Raw genomic sequence first — 19,846 nt, forward strand, 5'->3', positions numbered from 1 at the left:
TGGGGGGGGGGGGGGTCTGGTTTCACTGAAGGACTCTGGGGAACACCAAAGGCCAAACGATGGGCGCTTAAAGGTGCACAGGGGGTGAGGGAACTTTTTCAGGGTGCCCAAGGTTAGGGAGAGATGGCTCCCAGTAGCAAAAAGGGCCAAACTGGGGGCCCTGGGACACAGAGAAGTGGGAGCCAAGGGCCCCAGGGCCCACCTTGCCCCCCCCTCCCCAGCTCCCTTCCCCTCTGGGTGCCTGCACCTGAGCCCTGTTTGCCCCCAGGCTGTGCTCAGCCCAGCTCCCTTCGGCCCCACGCACCCCCGGCATCCCCGCCCTGTGTCCCCTCACCCCCCTCCCTCCAGCTCTTCAAAAAGGGTCAGGGAGGCTCCTGAACTGCGATTCCCGGGGTTCCCCGGAGAAAGGGACAGAGCACAGGAGAAGAAACGGAACCAGCATCACGGCCAGCCCTAAAGCCACCGAGGGAGGGGACTTGGCCCGGGCTTTTTAATATTTATTTTTTTGCATCTTCTGCCATCGTGTGGCCAGGGAAAGAATGAACGCTGAGATGCACCCGTTCACTGCTTCTCACGTTTATTCCACCTTTGATGGGCAATACAGACTTAGTTTCAAGTTCATGAGTGCTTGAAATATCTATTTTAAGCTGACCACTTTATAAATCGTTTATCTGAAGACTTGAAAAAGTTTTGGAAGAGGTCTTAAACACAAGACATTGGCTCACCTGCGTAGCGGGAAGGAGAAGGAAGCAATTCATCGTTTATTGAATTGGAAAAGCTTAATTACAAAACCTGATCTGGTATCGCTACAGGAAACAGAACCTGTCCCCTAACACGGCCCAACAAGCGCCCGTGTCAGGCAGGCGGCAACTGCCAGGAAGTCCTGTAACTTCAAATGAAGTGCTGATGCTCACAAGCTGCTTCGGAAGAATTTAGCCCTCTCGGGAAGTGGGGAGAGGTGAAGCACGTGATTTAAACAAAGCTCCCCCCACCCTGCATTTTATTGCTGGGGTGGCTAAATGAATTTGAGTAATACCTGCGAGGAACTGCGTTTCTTCTGCGTTCGCTGTGAACAATCTTCCCCAAAACAGATGACACGGGCGCCCTGGGGAGCGTGTGGGCTGGCAGTTGGCTCTCCTGAGGAGGCTGGTGTCTGAGACCGCAGCCCCCGGCAGCGGGAGGCAGAGCTACAGCCACCCCGTTCCTTGTCAGAAAGGCACCTATGTCACGACAACCCGTCCTCAATAACCTTGCTCTGTTCTCCCTCGTGCCAGCCAGAGCGCTGCAGGCTCCAGCTCGGGGTAGCGGCAGGTTTTCAGCTGGCAGCTGATAAAGATGGAGGTCCCCTGAGCAGGGGAAGGCCAAGCTGATCTCCTGGACCAAGAGAAGGTTTCCACATCACCCAAGCGCTTCCCCTCGGACCCTGGGGGCACAGGGGAGCAACAAGCACCCAGGGACCCTTGATACCCTCAAATAATTCGAGAGGGCTCCACTACTCAAGGGTTTTAAATACTGATCAGGTCCTTTTGTCAGCTACCACAGAGACTGTGGGTTTTTTTCTTGTCATCACCTCTTCCCCCCTGCTCCAGGCCACAGCTTCCCCCAGAAGCACAGGATGAAACCAGCCCCGGAGCACCCAAGTGGGGCCACGGGAGGCACAGCACACGTAGCCTACTGTTGGTTACTTCAACAGTGTTAAAAAAAGATTCGTGAAACCCCACATCTAAGTTGTGCTGGTGGAACTGGTGCCTAAGGAGACCTATAAACAAAATGCCTGATAAGGGAAGCAACAGAATATATGCTGCAGCCTGCTCCAGGAATTCACTGGGTCAGCCTAGAGGGAAATTCAAGTTCCTGCCTGTGTCTGAGGCTGCTGCTCACAGACGCACCTGACAGATGCCAGCTCACTTCAAGCTTGTATTGACCTGCCACCATTGCTCACGTGTCACTTCTTCACATTCCCTGGGATGAGCAGCTTCCCACCAAGCCCTTCACTCAGAAACCCCTTTCAACGCCTGACGACTGCAGAGGTGGCTCACTGCAGATGGGAAGGACTGCGAAAGACAGCGTCGGGTAGCTCAGTCCACACGAAAAGAAGCTTCCAAGAGTGCTTCTTAACTCTAGGATCTATATATTCAGTATTTAGATTAAGTGAGGGCAGCAAGTTTAGCACATACGCACCCGTACTGCACTCGTACCTTGGACACATCTTGCTTGCACAGGAAAGCCAGGAGTTAAAAGGACCAGCTCTGTTCCAAGGTCTAGTCAGAACAGGGAACACCCCCAAAGATATGGAGGGATGAAAACTAAACAAATCCTATAATCCCCTCTTGGTTCTGCAATTCCAATGTTTCTAATAATGACAGGATTTGCTTTTGTTCCTTACACTGTGGCCCTTCAATGTGCCGGACTCTGATTGATCCTCCCAGCTACCAGGAGCTGAAAGGCACCTCCATGTTCATAGGCAGGAGATTCTGGTAAAAAAAAAAAAAAAAACACAAAAAACAAACCAGAACAGCCAGCCTCATCCAGCAGCCAGGGTAATGATAACCTGACACAAATTCCTTCTTCAGAAAAGATGAAAGAGCAGGCACAGCGGGAAATTCGTTGGCAAATACTGCAGCTGCTGAGCCTTCGCCCTCGATACAAGCACAGTGTGACAGGCAGGCAGAATATGAGCATTACGTTACTAGAAGTCAAGGAAATGTGCGAAATACATCCCTCATCTAACAGTCACCTCTCCTTCCCAACACGCACATCTTCCTACCTCCCCCTTTCCTTCTAACCTAAACCTTTTCAGAAACACCCGAACTGCACCAGGTTCTCCTTCCAGGCCATCCCCCAAGCAGCACGGCTTGGAGCAGTGACTGTTACAAGGGTACGTAGAATGTTTGAGAAGAAAGAAGTCACTGAAATATGCCAGCTGCCCTCAGTTTGAGCAGTGGCATTTTTATCAAATTGGGACCATAGATTTTCATTTGCTCTAGATGAGGTAAAGTCCATCCCGGGGTGAGATAAGACCCCAAAGATTTCCATTCTGCTCTGTTAAAAAAGCTGCCAGCTGACAAAAAGGCTGAACAACAGGTTAAAACGCAAACATTTCAAATCCTGAAGGCACTTGACTGGAGGAGCCCTTCACATCAATAGGTGCTGCCGCCAGCGCTTCGATTAACCCTTGCTCGGCAGAGCTGGGGCAGCCTGCCTGGCAACACCAGGCCGGGTGCCCAGACGGCAAGAGCCGACCGTGCTCAAAAGGCAGAATACGGTCCCAGAAAGCTCCCGTGACCTTTGGCTTCCACCTGCTCCCTCTCCTGAGGGGGGGGCCGCCGAGAGCTGCTTGGAGAAGGTGGAGGTGTCCTGAGGTATGTGCAACATCTTCGGCGCGGCGCCAGCGTGGCGGTGCCGGAGGCCTGGCCTGGGCTAAGCCTGGAGTCCCAGCAAGCGTGCGGTGTTCAGCACGTCGTCCCTCGTCAGGTAGCAGCCGCAGAGCTGGCGGTACCCCGTGAAGGCTTCCCGCCCGTGCAGGACGCGCCAGTTATCTATGACCAGGGCCTGCAGAAGAGGAACGGCCGTCAGAAGAAGAGCAAACCACCCTCTGACAGGGCAGCTCCCGGAGCTGGAGATCCCCGGAGACTGGGACAGAGAGTAAGGGTAAGCCACGGCGGGCACGACCCTTCCTGTTCAACACCGGCAGAGGAGACCACAGCCAGATGTTTCACGGGATCCAGCACAGCTGTTTTAGCTGAAGCCAGCAGTTCTGCTCTGCTGCTAACCACGAGTTGAAACATGACAGCTAGCGAAGCACAGACGTGCGCTCTAGGCTGTTTCTTTGCTTTTCTACTGGAGAAGTTGGGCAACAGCTCGCCAGCAAGAGCCACCGGCCATCTTCTGCCTCCACGGGTCACTGCCCCCCTGGCATCCTTGGGAACAGATAGCTGTAGGGGCTCTGACTGGACCCTTTCGTTTTTGGGGCCCTGGGCTTAGGCTGAACCTAGACCCTGTAGGAATAAAACCCCTTCAAGCAGGCACAGCTGAAGGAAGGAGCCGTGCACAGTAATGCCTTTAAGTCTACAACTGTGGATCTAGCTCTCGGGGCTCCTCCAAAGCTGCACCCAGAACCAGCCTTTCAAACACAGGGCAGAGCTTTTTCCTTTCGGTACCACGGGGTGCTAAGGCACCTTAGCCACTGCTGGGACAGTGAGGGTAGCCGAGGTCACCTGTGAGTCACTGGCAATGCAAGGATTCAAAAATAACCTCAGAAGGCAATTCAGCTTTCCACACCTTTGTATTTCCATCAAAACAAAATTTTCTTCTGGAAGAAGCTTGAGGGTGAACATTAAGTGTTGCCAGCCTCTCTGCTTCTGAGGGTCCTCGTTTCAGTGACTGTAAAGATTTTTCCTCCTCTCCTCCAGCCAGAGGGGGAAACTGCCCTCGCTTTCCTCTGAGGCAGAGTTTGAATTTAACGTTTCTGCCTGATGTGAAAGCTCGTATTCTCTCAGGACAGCAGGGACACACTCAAACCAGATGCTAGCGCCGTGATGCAGGGCACCTTAAAACAGCTGTAGAGAGGAAAACTGCAGCATACGGAACTCACGTGAAGCATTTACTTTGGTGGCAACAAGCTTGCAGATCCAAAGGAGCCCTGGGCCTCCCTCCCTGTCCCAAACACACCCGAGCCTCCCAACTCCAAGCCCTACCTTGCCCGGCTTCAGTTTGACCCACAGTTCATTTTCCGGTCTCCTGAGCTCTGCGGTGAGCGTGCGGTGAGCAGCGTACCAGCGATGCACAACGTCGTAAGGCACAGTGTTGATGACAGCACGATCGTAGTTATTGTATCTAGAAGTAAAGAAGAGAAAAGAGACTGCCCACATGGCTCCACGAGCACAGCCAGGCATTCCTAGAGGGAACCTCAGGAGCTTGTAGGATTAGTCAGTATTTAAGGCAGGCTATAGGGACTGGGGGGGGTGGTTATGCTGCAAGTGCAGGACTTCCAGGAGAATACACACCACTGGGAGCAAGGAGGAGTTCACTGACAAGTGTAAAACTGTTCTTGTTGGTTTTCCATGGAAAGATGCACCACAGCAATGGGTAAGACTGAGAGCTGTTCAGAATAAAAAGGCAAAGCAGTGCTGGACAGCCTCCTGTGCTAAGGCAAGCCGCAGTTTCTGAAAGCAGACCAAATTTCCTCTGGGAGGGGGATCAGTCAGCGCTCTCCCCGTTCCCTGTATGCCACGCTATTTCTAGAGGCTCTTTCAGAGAAGGGCTGAATTCTGCTGCCTCACAAATGAAGTGAGATGAGGGCATGGAGTTGAAGGGAGGATGACAGGAGTGGGGAGGAAAAAAAGAAAAAAAAAAAAAAAAAAAAAGAAAAATCAAAGCTCAGCACTGACATCCCTCTTTGTATCAGTGGTTCTGACACTTCCTCTAAAGCAGCAATAGAGGAAACGCAGGGTATTTCTGTGGTTTCACCCCAGCCCCTCAAACATACGTTGTTTTTTAGTTTATGATATTCTGGAAAACCACTACCGTCCGCCGCAATGCCATCCCCATCAGCGAGAGGCCTCACGTAGATGTTACCTGATCAGATAAAGCTCGTTGTTCCAGGGATAGACGTTGAGAACCGGCCCGACTCCGATCATGTGGTTGTGACAGTCTCCCACGTTCTCAACGTACTCGTGCTTCAAGGGCACCTTGCTGAGCAGCTCGAACTGATCAGGGGCTTGCTGGAGAACCCGCTCTGCCGCGTAGAAACCATCCACCAGCAGCGTCCGCCCGCCCGTGCCCTCGTGCTTCAGGCAGTGGAACACTTGGATGCTGCGTGGGCGAGAGAATCCAGAGCACAAAAGACCTTGGGTGCCTGTCCCGTGGACAGCGCTCCCCGCAGACCCAGTCAGATGTAGATGGGTGCACCACCCTTCTCATTTCATTAATATCTGCCAGGGAATGGAGAGACCAGCAAGAAATGGCTGTACCTGCCGTTTCTTCAGGCCCAATTTCACACATTTTGCTTCCTGAGAGGGCAGCTAACTGCCTGCGCTGCCTCCCAAATCAAGTGACGTGAATCTGGGGGACTTCAAGTGGTGTTGGGTCAGGCCCGTGCCACCCAAAGTCCACCCGGGAAGTGGAAGAGGTTCAAAGGCATAAAACTGACTTCCCTAGATATATCTCAGAACAAGTGGACGGTTAAGGAAGGGCTGGTTGTACTGTTGAGGTCTCCAGGAACTACAAGGGGAGCCCAGGGTGCCTCTCACTCAAAGGCACGCGCACCATGGTCTCCCACAAGCAGTCAGCAGTCCCTCAAGGCACCACACTGCAGCCCCTTCGGAAAGCTTGGAGCACAGGAGCCCCAGTGAGTAGCTTACCTACAGGGACATCCCCCTCCCTACTGGGGAAGCCATCCAACTCGGCTTGTGTCCTTCTATTACTTCTCTGAAGCTCCTCTTTTCCTTCCTCCAAGCAAGGCAGGCATTGTACTGTTAGGAACACATACCCAGGAACTGCCTCCAGCCACCCACTCCCAACTTTCACAGTGTACCAGCTTCACTTGTTAGAAATTTGCCACCTTCTGGGAAAGTCTTTATCTTCCCATCTCCCTCCGGGGCCTCTTAACTCAGTCTCACAGCAAAGTGATGTGGCAGGACCTCCCAGCTCCACCCTCACCAGCACCTTTTCACCCCAGGGTGCTCTAACCACCCTCCTACCCAACAACAGTTTCAGGGTAATTTTACAAAGTCAGTCCACAAGCACTGGAGCAAAGGATGCTGTGCCTCAAAGGCAACAACCTCCTCCTGCAGCTCAGGGCACTGAGAAAGCATCTTCTGAGGGCAGGAGGCTCTTTGGTACCCGTCGAGTGAGATAACGTTGCAGTCTTTCCCATAGCTTGGGGAGTTTGTATCCCTTTGCAATAATGTGAGGTTTGTCAGATTGGGCTGATTTCAGCCAGAGCAGTGGAAGAAAGACGACATTCAAATGAACACATCTTTCTTGAAAAACACCTCATTTCATTTAGAAGCAGGTCAAAGACTGTTTCAAATGTTTTGGAAGCAAGTCTGAAACAGCCTGGGAAGAAGGGATTTCTTGCAGAGATGGGGGCTCAGGAAAGCCAGAAATTCATGTTCTTCCTGCACAACGATGGTTTTGCAGAATTACAAGCATTAATGGTTAGCCCTGCTAATCTAGCCCATCCTCTCATTGCTCGATATACTTCAGTTGGCTGCAGATGAAGACACCTATCTGAAGGGAACCCTTCCAAGCAGAAAATAAATAAAGGTATAAAAACAGCTAATGAGCTCAATAGTTCTGGTACGGAACAGTTTCAAATCAAAGCTCTTTTGTAGGCTGAAGTTCTGATTACTAATTACTTTTCTTTATTTGATTTTGGGAGCTCCTAAAACAAGTCAGCCAAGCAGGTAACACTGCAGGTCACGAAAGCACATGGGTTCTGCAGTCAGCTGTTCACCAAAACCAGGGAAGCCAACTAAATCTGGCCCGAAGTGCGTGGCAGGACCTCTGCTTTATGCGTATACTTGTAGCTCCACAGAGCACAAGAAAATCCACTTTGTTCCCAACACCGAGCTGCTTCAGAACAAACTCTACCACCCCAAAGCTTCCTGCCTGGTTGGGCAGAGACCAGCGCTCAGGGTGCCACCTGGGTAACTCTGCCTTTCCTGGTCTGCAGGGCTGCTCGAAAGTAAATTCAGGCAGCCAGCAGATCTCACCCCTTAGTCCTCCTCTGCTTTTACAGCTCTGCACCACAGACCTTTCCCATTAAGATGTTTAGCAAGTTAACAGCCTCACTAGGGAAGAGCTAATCCTGCCCTAGGGCAGGAGGCGTGGACTGGATGACTTCTCTTTGCAGCCCTAGCTCCCTAAGAGATCACAATACTTCCACCCGTTCTCCTCCAGGCCATTTCCCGATGATTCCCGCCTTGATTGAGATGAAAGATGACAAAAAAAAAAAATAAAGCAAGCTATAAATTAAGCCTAAGTCTCCTGCGCTTCACTGTGAACCACGATCAGGGCTGCTGCCTGCCTTTCCCCAGCTGTGTATAAAACTCACAGCCCAGAGGCTACACCAGAAAAGCAGTTTGCAAACCAGTGTCCGGGCGACAGCGCTGACGCTACAAACGGCTTTTAAAAGCAGAGAAGTGCAAACTTGGAAGGGCTGGGGGAAGCCTGGTTTCCGACTACCGACAGGGCTGCACCACTGCCAGAATGCAAACCCCAAAGAGCCCAGAGACAGGCGGGCACAGCACGCATGTACGGCAGTTACCACGCACGGCTTGGGAGGGCAGAGACAGTTGCTGCAGGCTGGGCCAAGGTGACCTGTTCCCTGTCCTTTCCGTGAAGGTACCGCTGACAGAGCTCGGCCAGCAAGAGAGGCAGGGCTGATGTGGGCAAGGAGGGCAGGATTAAGACAAAGGAAACTTTTGCAGCAGCTTTGTACAGCTGCTGCTAAGGGGCACTTGCAGGAGGAGCTGAGCCTCGCCAGATGTACCCAAAAGACAAATCACAACTGCTCCTTCCTGTGAGGCTGAACGCTGGGTGTCACTTTGGAGACAGAGGAGGGTGATTTCAGCACGGACTGCCCGATCAGCTCCAGGGAAGCACAGAAATGACTACAGGGCTGAGCCTTCTTTGTGGCTACAACGACCACCCGAACCACAGCCATACCAAGCAGCAGCCAGCTATCTAACAGCCAAATCCTTCACTGTCCTGCATTCCGGAAGACCTACAAGTTTCAAGTAAAGCTATCCCAGTCCCCAGGGCTCAGGGCAGGACGCAGAACTGCTGCGTGACTAGCAGCAGCAGCAGCACACCCCAGCAGCACCACTGGAGACGACGAAAGCCCCGTGCTGCGAGAAACGGCATCACTGTGAATCGCCCCTGCCTCCTGCACCGTGCCCGTGAGCCGGCAGAAGCGCTTACCCGCAGGGCTCCTGGAAGTAGGTTGTGTCGGTGTGACGATCCAGAGCCAGCTTGGTGTAGGCTGTGTCTCCCCGAGAGAAGTCGGAGGTAAAGTACCACATCCTACCGTAAATGGTCTCCCTGCAAAAGAGGTGAGCGGTCATCACCAAGCGCTGCGGGGGGTCGGCGTGGTGGTAAAGCAAATCCTCCTGCATTTGGGGTTACTCCCCTCCATCCGACATACAGAGTAAATTAAAGCAGAACTTAAAATCCACGTTATCAAGAGATGGATTCTTCTTATGCCTCCTCTAGTATTCAATTTCTCTCTTTCCTCCCCAAATGACTGATGGCAATGGGTCTCGCCTCCCCTCTGCAAACACAGATGTTCTTTCCACGCCAAACGCCAGCCCCAGTCAAATCAGCGAGGCCACAGAGTGACCTCAGGAGTTGCCAGAGTGCAGCTCGCCCTTGCCTGTACCCACCGCAGCGTTACCCAGTAATCCCATTTCTTGTTCTCCGGATCCTGCGTTTTCACCCACCTCCCCGCTACAACACGCACAGAAGGGAACAGACGGAAGACAAGGACAAACAGGGGCTACAGGGTGAGGGAACCTGGACAAAAACGTTGGCTGATATTCCTTGGAGCCCCTCGTTTCTATTTGCAGTCACTATTCATTTAAAGAAATCCCTCCTCTCCAGTGGCCAAAGGCAAGTTAAACTGTTTCTAAAGCTTGGATAAAACCTGAAACTCAAACCCCAGCTTGCCATGCTGGTGGTGTGAACTAAACACAGAAGAAACATTTCTCAATATTTTTCTTTAGTGAGAGCTACAAATTGTTTTTGATCTCCCTGGCTCCCAGGGCCGGGGCTGCCCTCCTAACCTTTCAAGTCATAACAGGAAATGTCTCTCCTCGCAAAGCTCTAGGCTTCCCAGACGGGCTGCTTCCTCCAGTCACTCCTCCCTGTGTGCAGTCCCACTATCCCAAAAGTCAACGTATACTCCCGAGGCAGCCCCATAACCCAGTGACTCCGGGCTCTGCCCAGAAGAGGCCAGGTCCCCAAGGGCAATAATGCATCTCCATTCAACAGAGTGGCCAGAGGCTGGAGGAGACTCAGACCTTGTGTCTGCAAACCAGGCCACGCTTGCACGATATACAGGGTAAGACAGCAGCACCTTTCCCAGTAAAAAGAAAATAAGCCTACCCTTCACAGCTCCACACAAAGCTGTCAGTGGCCTGATTAAGTGTCAGAGGTACCTGATTAAGCTGATCCTTTCCGCTAGGATCTCTGTGTCCTCTTTGGTGGGAGTGACGTTCTCTACAAAAGCAATCCCGTATAACAAGAAGTTTTGCAGGAACTCCTTCAACCCCTCGTCTGTCTCCAGGAAACTCCGGCAGTCGACGGATGGGACCTGGGCTTGGCGGTAGATTTCTGCGTTCCAGAGAATCCGCGGGTGCATGACCCGCTGCTTCTGCCCCTCGTAGCTGTTCTTCACCAGCCACTCCAGCCCGTACCGCGTCACGTGCCCGTCCGGCCCTTCGACAAGGGAGAAGGGTCACAGTCACCGCAGTCGCACTGGACAGCCCGACCAGCAGCCTAGGACAGTCCTCACCCTTTTCATTTTGTCTGCTGACAGGCTCTTTGCACCCTGATGCCACCCAAAATGTTACCTGGTTAAGGCCACAAGTCCCACAAGCATTGTCATTGCTGCAACAGCTCCAAGCGTTTCAACTTCAGTGGCTTTGTTTTCTACTGACAGGGCTCTGAGGAGAAGTAAAGCACTGAAGCCAAGCCCATAAATAAAGGTAAGCTACAACAAAAGGAAGAAGGCAGCTGGGAAGCTGAGCAAAGGACAGAAAATGTGAATTCTGCTCAGGGATACCAGCTCAAATAGGACAGGGGGAGGAAAAGCAAACCAGCCATTTCTTGACCCATCTGCTCGCTACCTGCATTGCTGCCGTGTTCACACAAACCAATAAAATACCCAGACGCTGAGGATACACACATCTCTAGCCAAACAGGGCTGGGGGAGAGGGGGAGGAAAAACAGACACAGATTTAAGACTGAGGCGTGTTTGCAGTAACAGCGCTGCTCAGAAGAGCGGTGTTTAAAGTCTGCTTACAGCTAAATCTCTTCCAAACCAGCTACTGATTTAGAGATAAGGCCGCCCTCTCCCAGCAAACCGAAGAGTGGGATCCATCAACGAGGCTCCCTCCAAGCAGGGCCGGTGGTCTGTAAAACGCGAAGGGCCCGGGCACTTTGCTACTCACACGTGAGGAAGAGGGTGGTCTCATCCACTCGGACGGCCTTGGGTTTGATTCCCAGGTCCACGCTCGCTGTGTCCAAGCTGCGCTGGTTCGTCTTGGCGTTGTAGCAGGAAGCTGAGCGGCAGTGGTCCCGCAGCCAGACAAAATCGAAGCGCATCAGCGTGTTCGCGTACCTGAGCTCTGCGAAGAGGGGAAGGCTCAAAAGATGCATTGGTGTGAACAGCGAGGGAAAAAAAAAAACACCACGAACTGAAACTGAGAGCCCACAAGTTACAATCCCACTCAGAGGGGGTGCAGAGGCTGTTTGACTTAGCACCTCTAAGTAAATTAAACCAGCTCGTCACACGAAGACCAGGCAGAGCAACTTCAGAGGCGGCCTGGCCTGGCTGTCAGTGATCTCGCTGTGGTCTCCCTTCTTACCAAGTCTACAGGCAGCCTCATCTGCAACGTGAAGGAGCACGGCTAACAAACACCCTTACCTCTGTCATCTCTCTTCAACAAGTAGCAAGTTCAGAGCCGTACAGCAGCTGCTGTACGTAACAGTTGTAGAGCCCAGCACAGGAATAACAGGTAAGAGTCAACCAAATAATGACACCAACATCCCAACTATACAAGCATTACAGACAACATCAAGACCTTGATGCAAAGCTTTGATATCCATTTAGCACTGCACTAAAGCCTCTCCTCCTTGTTCCATCCTGGGGCGGCTTTGGGAAACTCAAAGCCCTTCAGAAGGGGTCAGAGCCAGCAGAGGCAACAGGAGAGCCCCTCCTGCTCTAGTCCTCCTCAGCTTTGAAATCCAAGCATCCAAGGTCACTTTGCAGTGGGAAAACAACAACATCCTTTCTTGGGGCCACTGTGTTGGATAAAGTACTGGGCAATTCCCTTATGCTTACACGTGACTTTAAGAGTACCAACATCTAATTCACTGCAGTAGACATCAGCCAGGCAGACTGGATCAAACCAAAGAGGCCGTGGGGACACATGTGCCTCAGTTACCAAATCACCTCCACAAACAAAAGGACAAAAATCAGCATTAGACAGAGAGGTAGGATTTGCATCAGAAAGGCTTTAAGGCCCCCCTCCCTCCTGCTGCTCATGCCAGCCAGGCTGCTTGCAAACCTGCTCGGACAACTGTGGTTCACCCATCAGTGTTGTAAGGAAAACTGGCCAAGTGGGGGCAAGAGAGCAGGGCACACACCCGAGCAGCCATCCCACCTGGCAGCCAGAGCCCGGAGCATTACACAGAAAACAGGGGACTGGCAGGGCAAGGCTCAGATGCAGTTATTGATCAGGAATCCCTGGATTTGATTTCCAATTCAGCATCGCCTCGTTTATCGTAAAAGACTTAACGCCAGCAGACAAACCCACTCCATCCTGCCTTTGGGAATTCCCAAAAGGAGCACGAAACGCAGACTCCAGCACCCGTCCCTCTAACTCAGGCCATTTCAAAGGAAAAGAAAAAAAAACAAACCAAAAAAACCCCCAAAAATATCACTCCTGGGGAACAAGGTCAGGAAAATCTCCCTCCTCTCCCCAGCCAGCCTCCAAAGCAGGCACACACGCACCCAACACACCTACCTAGGTGGTCGCCGTGCAGCTGCCAGGCACACTTGAGGGACTCGGGGGCCGTGTGATGCCAGCGAGCCGCAGCAGCAAGGACACTCCTCCTGTCACGGGGCAGCCCGGGCCAGCGACGTCTGGTGCTTCCACTCAGCCAGCACGGCACCCTGAAGAGACACGCCAGCCTCCGGCACCACATCCTGCACAGCAAGAGGGGGGGGAAAACGAGGGGAGTGGGCTGCGCTCTGCTGCGTCGCAATCCCCCTCTCGATCGCGGCGCTCTCACGCCGGGCACTTGTGGGCAAAGCTGGTGTCACCCTCCACGCCCGCCACTTACTGACAAAAAGAGGAGAGCGAGAACCAGGGCACTGAGGAGGAAGGAATGTCGTGGGCATGACAACCAGCAGCCTGGCCAGAGGAGAGTCACCTACCTGCCAGGCACAGCCTGGCCACAAGAAAATAACTAAACGCGGAGTTTGGCGAGTCTCGTATTGAGCACCTTCACTGCCAAGTCTGAGTACCAGCATCACTTCTGCGTTCTCCCAGTGGCAGTGCCAGCAGGCACGCCGCCGAGCTTCTTCCAGCGCCTACAATCCACGCTTAGCGTTAACACCACACAGACCACGCAGCAATCTCCACGGAATTGGGTGCTTCACCCTTGTTCAGACCAGCGGAGCAGGTACTTTTGCAGACCTCACCAACACCCCGGAGGAAGACCCTGACGTTGCACGCGAAAAACTGGCTGCTCTCAAAAACTGCATGGGATGGAAAGCAACGGGGGATTAACCGTTAGGGGGTCAATGGATTTTTTTTAAACAAACTAGCTAATCCAATCTGCACAGATCAGCTGGAAACAGAAGGAGGAGAGACAAGGGTGTCTTGTTTATTTTGTCACCACCATAAACCACAGCAGAAAACAGTCCTGAGAAGAAACAAATGAGATCCTAGGATTTATCAGACAAAGCAGTTCTAGAAGACACAGCTGTGTGTTCAGTGCTCATGGGCAAAACACTGGCAAAGCCTCACCTGCTGCAGGTCTGGCCCCTCCCCAGCCTTCTCGGTTTGAATTCACCATTTCTGGACAGAACTACAGGAATCAGGGAAGTAAAGTGACCTTGGTTAGAAAAGCAAGAACTAGAGGAATCCAGTAATTAGGTCAGTACTAGAAAAAGAATGCAAAACAACGAGGAGGAGGAAGATCACTACTTCTGCTGAAGGTCAGCTGGCGTGGAAGAGAAACCAATTGTGGTTAATTTTAAGCTAGAGATTAGGAGATTTCTCAGAGGGAGATTTGTAACAACTCTTCAATACAAAGAGCAAGGGCAAAAACCTTCCAAGTTTTAAAATATGAAGCCACGGTCTAAAAACCCCTTCGTGTTTATTAATTCCTGGAGGTCAGGTCTAAACCCAGCAGGATTTTAACAGCGCTTTGGTCTCAGGCACGTAGAAATGTGGTATCGCTGGATAAGACACAGACTCGGAAAGCATTTCTTATCCTAGACTTCTGATTTTCCTTCATTTTCTTATCTGAAGAGTACAGGCACTAGTGCTCTGGCTGTCCAACCTGCTTCTCCACTTCATAGCTGACTCAGTGCAGAGATCTCAAAAGTTGGTAATAACAATAAAATCAGAGGTGCCATATTCCCAGGCAACAACTTGCTAAGCAGGAAAAAAATAAATATAAACAGCCAGCTCTGGGAGGGGGGCGGGGGAAAGTGGAAACATTTTTATAAAGAGAATGTGGAATGAGATTAAGATGCACATTTTTCAGCCATCGAGTTTGGCAAGGTTCTTGGCCGCGGTCTTTGCACAAGTCACTGACAGCTTTAGCACTGCAGAAAGATTTCAACTTAGAATTTTCTGATTTCTGCAGCTGCTAAAATGCAATACTCCTCAGCAGGCTGCAGGGAATCAGGCCGTCCTGCAAGTCACAGAATCGTTTAAGTTGGAAAAGACCTTTAAGATGATCAAGTCCAACTGTAAACCCAACACTGCCAAGACTAAACCATGTCCTCAAGTGCCACGTCTACACATCTTCTAAATCCCTCCAGGGATGGTGATTCACCCCCTCCCCTGAGCAGTCCGTTCCAGTGTTTGACAACCCTTTTGGTGAAGAAATTTTTCCTAATATCCAACCTAAACCTCCCCCGGCACAACTTGAGGCCGTTCCCTCTCATCCTATCGCTTGTGAACCCCACCCCCCCCCGGCCGCTCCCCCCAGGCCTTGTGCTCCAGCCCCTCAGCATCCCTCCTGGAGTGGGGGGGGGGGGCCAAAACTGGACCCAGTATTCAGGGTGCAGCCTCCCCAGTGCCAAGCAAGGGGGGATGATCGCTCCCCTAGTCCTGCTGGCCACACCCTCGCTGACACAAGCCAGGATGGTGTTGGCCTTCTCAGCCACCTGGGCACACTGCGGGCTCACATTCAGCCGGTTGTTGACCAGCACCACACCCCAACCCCCAAGGCAGCTTTCCAGCCGCTCTGCCCCCAGCCTGTCGCGTTGGGTGGGGTTGTTGTGCCCCAAGCCTTGTTGAACCCGACACAACTGGTCTTGGCCCATTGCTCTGGCCTGTCCAGACCCCTCTGTGCAGCCTTTCTGCCCTCCAGCAGATCAACGCTGCCCGACCTGGTGGCCTCTGCAGACTTACTGAGGGTGCGCTCGATCCCCTTGTCCAGATCACTGATAAAGATACTAAACAAACAGATGAGAAGCTGACATTTCACTCCACATCACATAAGAGGCGGCACCGGGAGCTCCTTGCTTGCTGCCCAACACCTGCAGTAGCCAAGATCTCCATTAACACAACTGACCTTGCACTTCAAACACAGCTGTGGAGCCTGGGAAGCTTTTTATAGCTCCTGAGCTGCAGCATCCTAAAAGACTCCAGCACTCTCACTACAGAGAAACTGGGGCACCAGAGAACCTACACAGCCTGAGCCAGAGCTATCAGGCATCAGAAGACACACAAGAATACTTACTTTTTCCCTTTGGTGGTCTCCAGCCAGCCAGAGTATCAGTTTGTGTAGAAATATCAATGCTAAGTTCTGGGAGAATGCCTCACCTCACCTCTCCTCCCCACCAGCTTTGAAAGTTTAGTCTAAGAAAAAGAATTGGTCAAATTTGATATGCAAACTTAGTTATTAAGAAAATCTGCAGCTGTAGAAAACCAGGAGCTGACTATGATGTTTATTGGCTTTACAAAGCTCAAAGAAATGATTTAACTCCCTGAACCAGGCATTATGACTGACAAAGACTATTCTTTGAGACAGACACGCAGGAGGGCAGACCCTATCCAGTTTGGCTCTTGGGTATGAAGGATATCCACTAACCCAACCGAGGGGGAAAAAAAGCAGCAGCTTGTTTTCATATGCCCGGTATCTCCTCATACAGGACCCAAAACTGACAGGAAAACTCATCTACAAATCCATTTAGAAAGTGGCCTCTGCCTGGGGCAGCTCCAGCCGTAGCTATCTCTTGCTGCACACGCTCCTTTTATCTCATCCTCTTCCACTGTCAAAACTTACCAGAGAATAAACACAGGTAACGGTAAGTGACCCAGATATTTAATCTAATCAATGAGACCTCTCGCTTCTCTGCTCTTCCTGCTGGAAGCAGACACCACAAACAGCTCAGAGAAGCCTTAAATTAAATCTTTCCAAGAAATACTAAAACTAAGAGGAGTTGAAACCAAAAAAAATCCCTATGATTAGAGAGAATTTACGTTGTACCTCTGCGTGTATTTAGTAAGAGCTAACAGCTCTCTCCTGGCTGGAGTTATGTGAACAGCTAAATCTCTCTCTCAGGCCCTCCGTTTACCTCACCTTTATGCTTCTCATCTTTACATTGTCCAGACCACACACAGCTCACCTGGGGAGCAGTGAAATGCAGCCACTGAGAGATTTCAAGACAAAATTTCCCTTGAAATTAAAAAAAAAAAAAAAAAAGGGGCAGGAGGAAGAAGACATTAAACCACTCTATGTGTAAATGCAAGTAGATGTTGAGAAGGGAGAGATGTTCAATTACCAGGTCTGCCCCTCTGCAGAGGCAAGGCAAAAATCCCGTGCAGGCATTATATGTGAGTATCTTCTGTGTGGCTCAGCCTATCCAAGAGTCCACCCTGCAGTGGATGAAAAAGAAGAGCGTGCACAGGAGCCACGCTAGAAGTGACAGAGTGAACGGGACGAACAGAGCTGTGGGTGCCGGAGGGAAATACAGAAAACTCAAACGTATTGTGATTTGAGGAATTACCAAAAGTCTCTTGAGAGAAAAGCCAAGAGCCATGCTCTGAAAGGAGGAGGAAGGAAGAGCGGCCCTCGCGAGGGGCTCATCTGTCCAGGAGACTTCCCCCGCCTGGCGCTTCAGCAGTTTGTCTTACTGCTGACAGAAGCAGCATTTGAAGCAATCATTCTGGTTTTTAAGCTCTTTGATAAAAAGCCACAATTCCCATTTTGAGCAAAGAAAAATACTGAGCTGGAAAAATTAGTAACCAAATAGTTTCAGCGATGAAAACACACATGGAAGGAGAAACCACACAAATCTGTGGTGTTTAGCCAGCTTTTAGCAAAAACCTTGAAGGAACACGGTGACACAGGGCTGACAGTGCTAGGGAAACTGTTGTGATGCCCTGACTGCTGGTGCTGAGAACAGACCTGTTTCATCACTCTGTGACAGCATGTCCAGCCTGTTTTTCAAGCTCATTTGGCATCTGAAAGATATTATGTTTTTTTTCATTAAACATTTCCAAACATTCAGTTGTTTACATCCATGGATCCTTTTTCATTGCTAGAAGCACCTGGCTAAAGCAAAGATTTCTGATCCACAAAAATGGGAAAGTTTCAGTAGCACAACAGGCCTTACACTCCAAAAAGAGAGAGAAAGAGAAAAGAAATTGTTTTTCAAGGTGGGCTGAGAAATAGTCTGCCTGCAAGTCTCAGGTCCTGCTGGCCCCTTGGCTACAAATATGTAATCTGACATTCCTGTTGGCTTTGGAAGACGTACCCAAACACCACACGGCGACACTGCTTGAGCAAGGGAAACCTTTATGAAGGGAACACGGATAAAAAGAAGAGTGCTGCAGAGGCTGAGGCAGAGCTGCTGCCCTGAGGGGGCTGTGTCAGACCCAGGTGAGCCAAGAACACTAACCCAGGTGACAAAGCCCCTGGCTGGCCAAGTCCCCAGGGGTGGCAGGCACCTCTCAGACACAGGCACTGGCTTGCTGGCAGAGTTAAAGGTTTAACAGCCTGCGCCGACCTAGCTTACCTATTAATTACAAAAGAAACAAAAGGCAGATTGGCTGTCCCCTGCCGAGAAAGGCTCCTGCTCCCCTGCAGCCCCCACTGCTGCGGCAGACAACTATATTAGATCTCTGCTGTCAGGAATCAGATTCCCCTTCCAGCCCTTCCCCACCAGGGATTTCAATTAAATTAAGGAGCTAATAAAGACATCCCAGACACTGCCAGCTTCACAACTACTTCATTTGCCTTGAAGTAATTATCTGCTCACCCCACATTTAACACCAACCACCTGACTCCAGACCCAACCCCCCACCACCACCTTTTCCCATAACATTATTGCAGTTCCTTCATCCATCTCAAGCACAGCCTTTCCAGGCTGCACAGCTTAACAGAAACAAGCTCTAATTCTTTTTTCCAGCAAAGCAGCCAGCCCTCGTGGTACAACCCCCACAGGGATACTTACTGCAGTAAATTCCTGTTAGTAACTCACTTCATTCACCCGCTCTAGGTCCTGCCCTGGCAGAGAGGGGCCAGGCGGCTCTCCCAAGCAGGGAGGCGTTGTTGGTTAGTTGGTTTTTTTTTTTGTTTGTTTTGTTTTTTGTTTTTTTTTTTTTTTTTAATCAGGGAAGGAGAGAATACACCTCTGCCCACGAGCTGCAAGCTCTCGTTCACAGGCTGATGGGATCTGAGGTCGGAACTGTGGGTCTGCTAAAGTTACCTGGGACCGTGCGAGCGCGGGGCAGAGATGAAGCGAGGCTTCGGATGGGCTGGGGAGGCGGAACGAGTTACCGAGGGTCTTCACCGGCGGGCACGGCGCTTCCCGGCTTCCTCCTCCCGGCGCCCGCGCCAGCCAGGCCAGCAACGCCGCTCGAAAGCTTTCACGCATTAACTGCAGGAAGCCGACGCCACCTGAGGAACCAAAGGCTCTTAAATCAGGGTGCCCGCTGACCTTTTAAAAAAACGAACAGAAACAAAGGAAGACCCACGTTACAAACCGCGTTTTAGAGGCCCTCAGCTGCGGCGGCTCCCAGGCCGCCGGCTCCCGCCCGTAGCGGCGCGGGGGGAACGCGGCCCGGGCTGGGAACCCCCCCCCCCCCCCCGACCCACCTCAGCGGCTCCCCCCGGGGCTCGGGGCCGACCCCGGCTCCCCCTGAGCCACTTTCCCGGGCCCCAAACCGGCGGGGCCGAGCGGGGCCGGGGGCCGCCTCAAGCGGCGCCGCGGGCCGCCCCGGGGCGGGGCCGCTCCACAGAGCGCGGGCGGGCTCGGCTAGAGCGCCGCCCGCCATAGAGAGCGGGCCGCCGGGTAGAGCGCCTGCAACCATAGAGGCGGTACGAGGAGGGGATGAAGCGCGCAGAGTGAGGGCACGGGCCGGGCCGGCACCGCTGCCAGCGGGAGAGGGACAAGGCGCGGCCTGCACCGGGCGGCAGCGAGCGGGACATCGCACCGAGCCGCTTTTAAAGAGCTGGGAGGCCGTCGGATAGAGCGCCGCGCGCACCATAGAGACCTGGTGGGCGGGTAGAGCGCCACTCCCCCCCCCCCCCCCCCCCCCACTATAAAGAGAGCGGGCTGTCCCGAGAGCGTGGAGGCGGTAGGAGCGGCGAAAAGTCTCTGGGAATAGAAAATTCCTCCCGCCATCGTGCAGGCAATGAGAGGCCGCTGCCGGCCGAGCCCAAAGCCGCTTGGTTTTAAGCGTAGAGCGCCTCGGAGGCGGGGGGCGGGGGGGGAGACCATAGAGAGGCGCGCTGCGGTGTAGAACGTCGCGGGCGGTGGGGCGGCTGCGCATGCGTGCGGCGCTGGCGGGAGGAGGCGGCTGTCATGTTGCTGGTGGCGCCGGGGCCGGGGAGCGGGTTCAGCCCCCGGGGGCGGGAGGGGCGC

The 19,846-nt window shown here is 52.4% G+C and overlaps 1 protein-coding gene across 4 annotated transcripts; it reads right to left on the minus strand.

Moving 5' to 3' along the window:
• Positions 1 to 560: 560 nt before the first annotated feature.
• TMLHE (trimethyllysine hydroxylase, epsilon) lies at positions 561 to 19,221 on the minus strand. 4 transcript variants are annotated; one of them, XM_033004392.2, is made up of 10 exons: positions 19,078 to 19,221; positions 18,689 to 18,919; positions 13,764 to 13,824; positions 12,756 to 12,937; positions 11,178 to 11,354; positions 10,164 to 10,443; positions 8,929 to 9,048; positions 5,578 to 5,814; positions 4,698 to 4,836; positions 561 to 3,552 (listed from the first exon to the last, which is right to left on the minus strand). In XM_033004392.2, exons 4-10 carry the CDS (start codon positions 12,934 to 12,936, stop codon positions 3,421 to 3,423), a joined length of 1,266 nt encoding a protein of 421 aa, XP_032860283.1. In that variant the 5' UTR covers position 12,937; positions 13,764 to 13,824; positions 18,689 to 18,919; positions 19,078 to 19,221; the 3' UTR covers positions 561 to 3,420. The 4 variants fall into 4 exon arrangements, with proteins under 4 accessions (XP_032860283.1, XP_032860282.1, XP_032860281.1 ...); XM_033004391.2 differs by lacking the exon at positions 13,764 to 13,824 and having other exon boundaries at positions 18,689 to 18,879; XM_033004390.2 differs by lacking the exon at positions 13,764 to 13,824 and having other exon boundaries at positions 18,689 to 18,914.
• Between the last annotated feature and the right edge of the window lie 625 nt (positions 19,222 to 19,846).

This window comes from Tyto alba, unplaced genomic scaffold (genome assembly GCF_018691265.1).
Source record: "Tyto alba isolate M040663 unplaced genomic scaffold, T.alba_DEE_v4.0 Super-Scaffold_5, whole genome shotgun sequence".
In the NCBI taxonomy this organism is placed as follows: domain Eukaryota; kingdom Metazoa; phylum Chordata; class Aves; order Strigiformes; family Tytonidae; genus Tyto; species Tyto alba.

Bases quoted from the DNA above. Each gene is read 5' to 3' on its own strand.
- TMLHE (XM_033004391.2), bottom strand. From the start codon at position 12,936: ATGTGGTGCCGGAGGCTGGCGTGTCTCTTCAGGGTGCCGTGCTGGCTG. The intron at 11,355-12,755 runs GTAGGTGTGTTG...CCCTCTTCGCAG, and splicing joins GCTGCACGGCGACCACCTAG to AGCTCAGGTACGCGAACACG. The intron at 9,049-10,163 runs GTACCTCTGACA...CCTCTTTTGCAG, and splicing joins GAAAGGATCAGCTTAATCAG to GGAGACCATTTACGGTAGGA.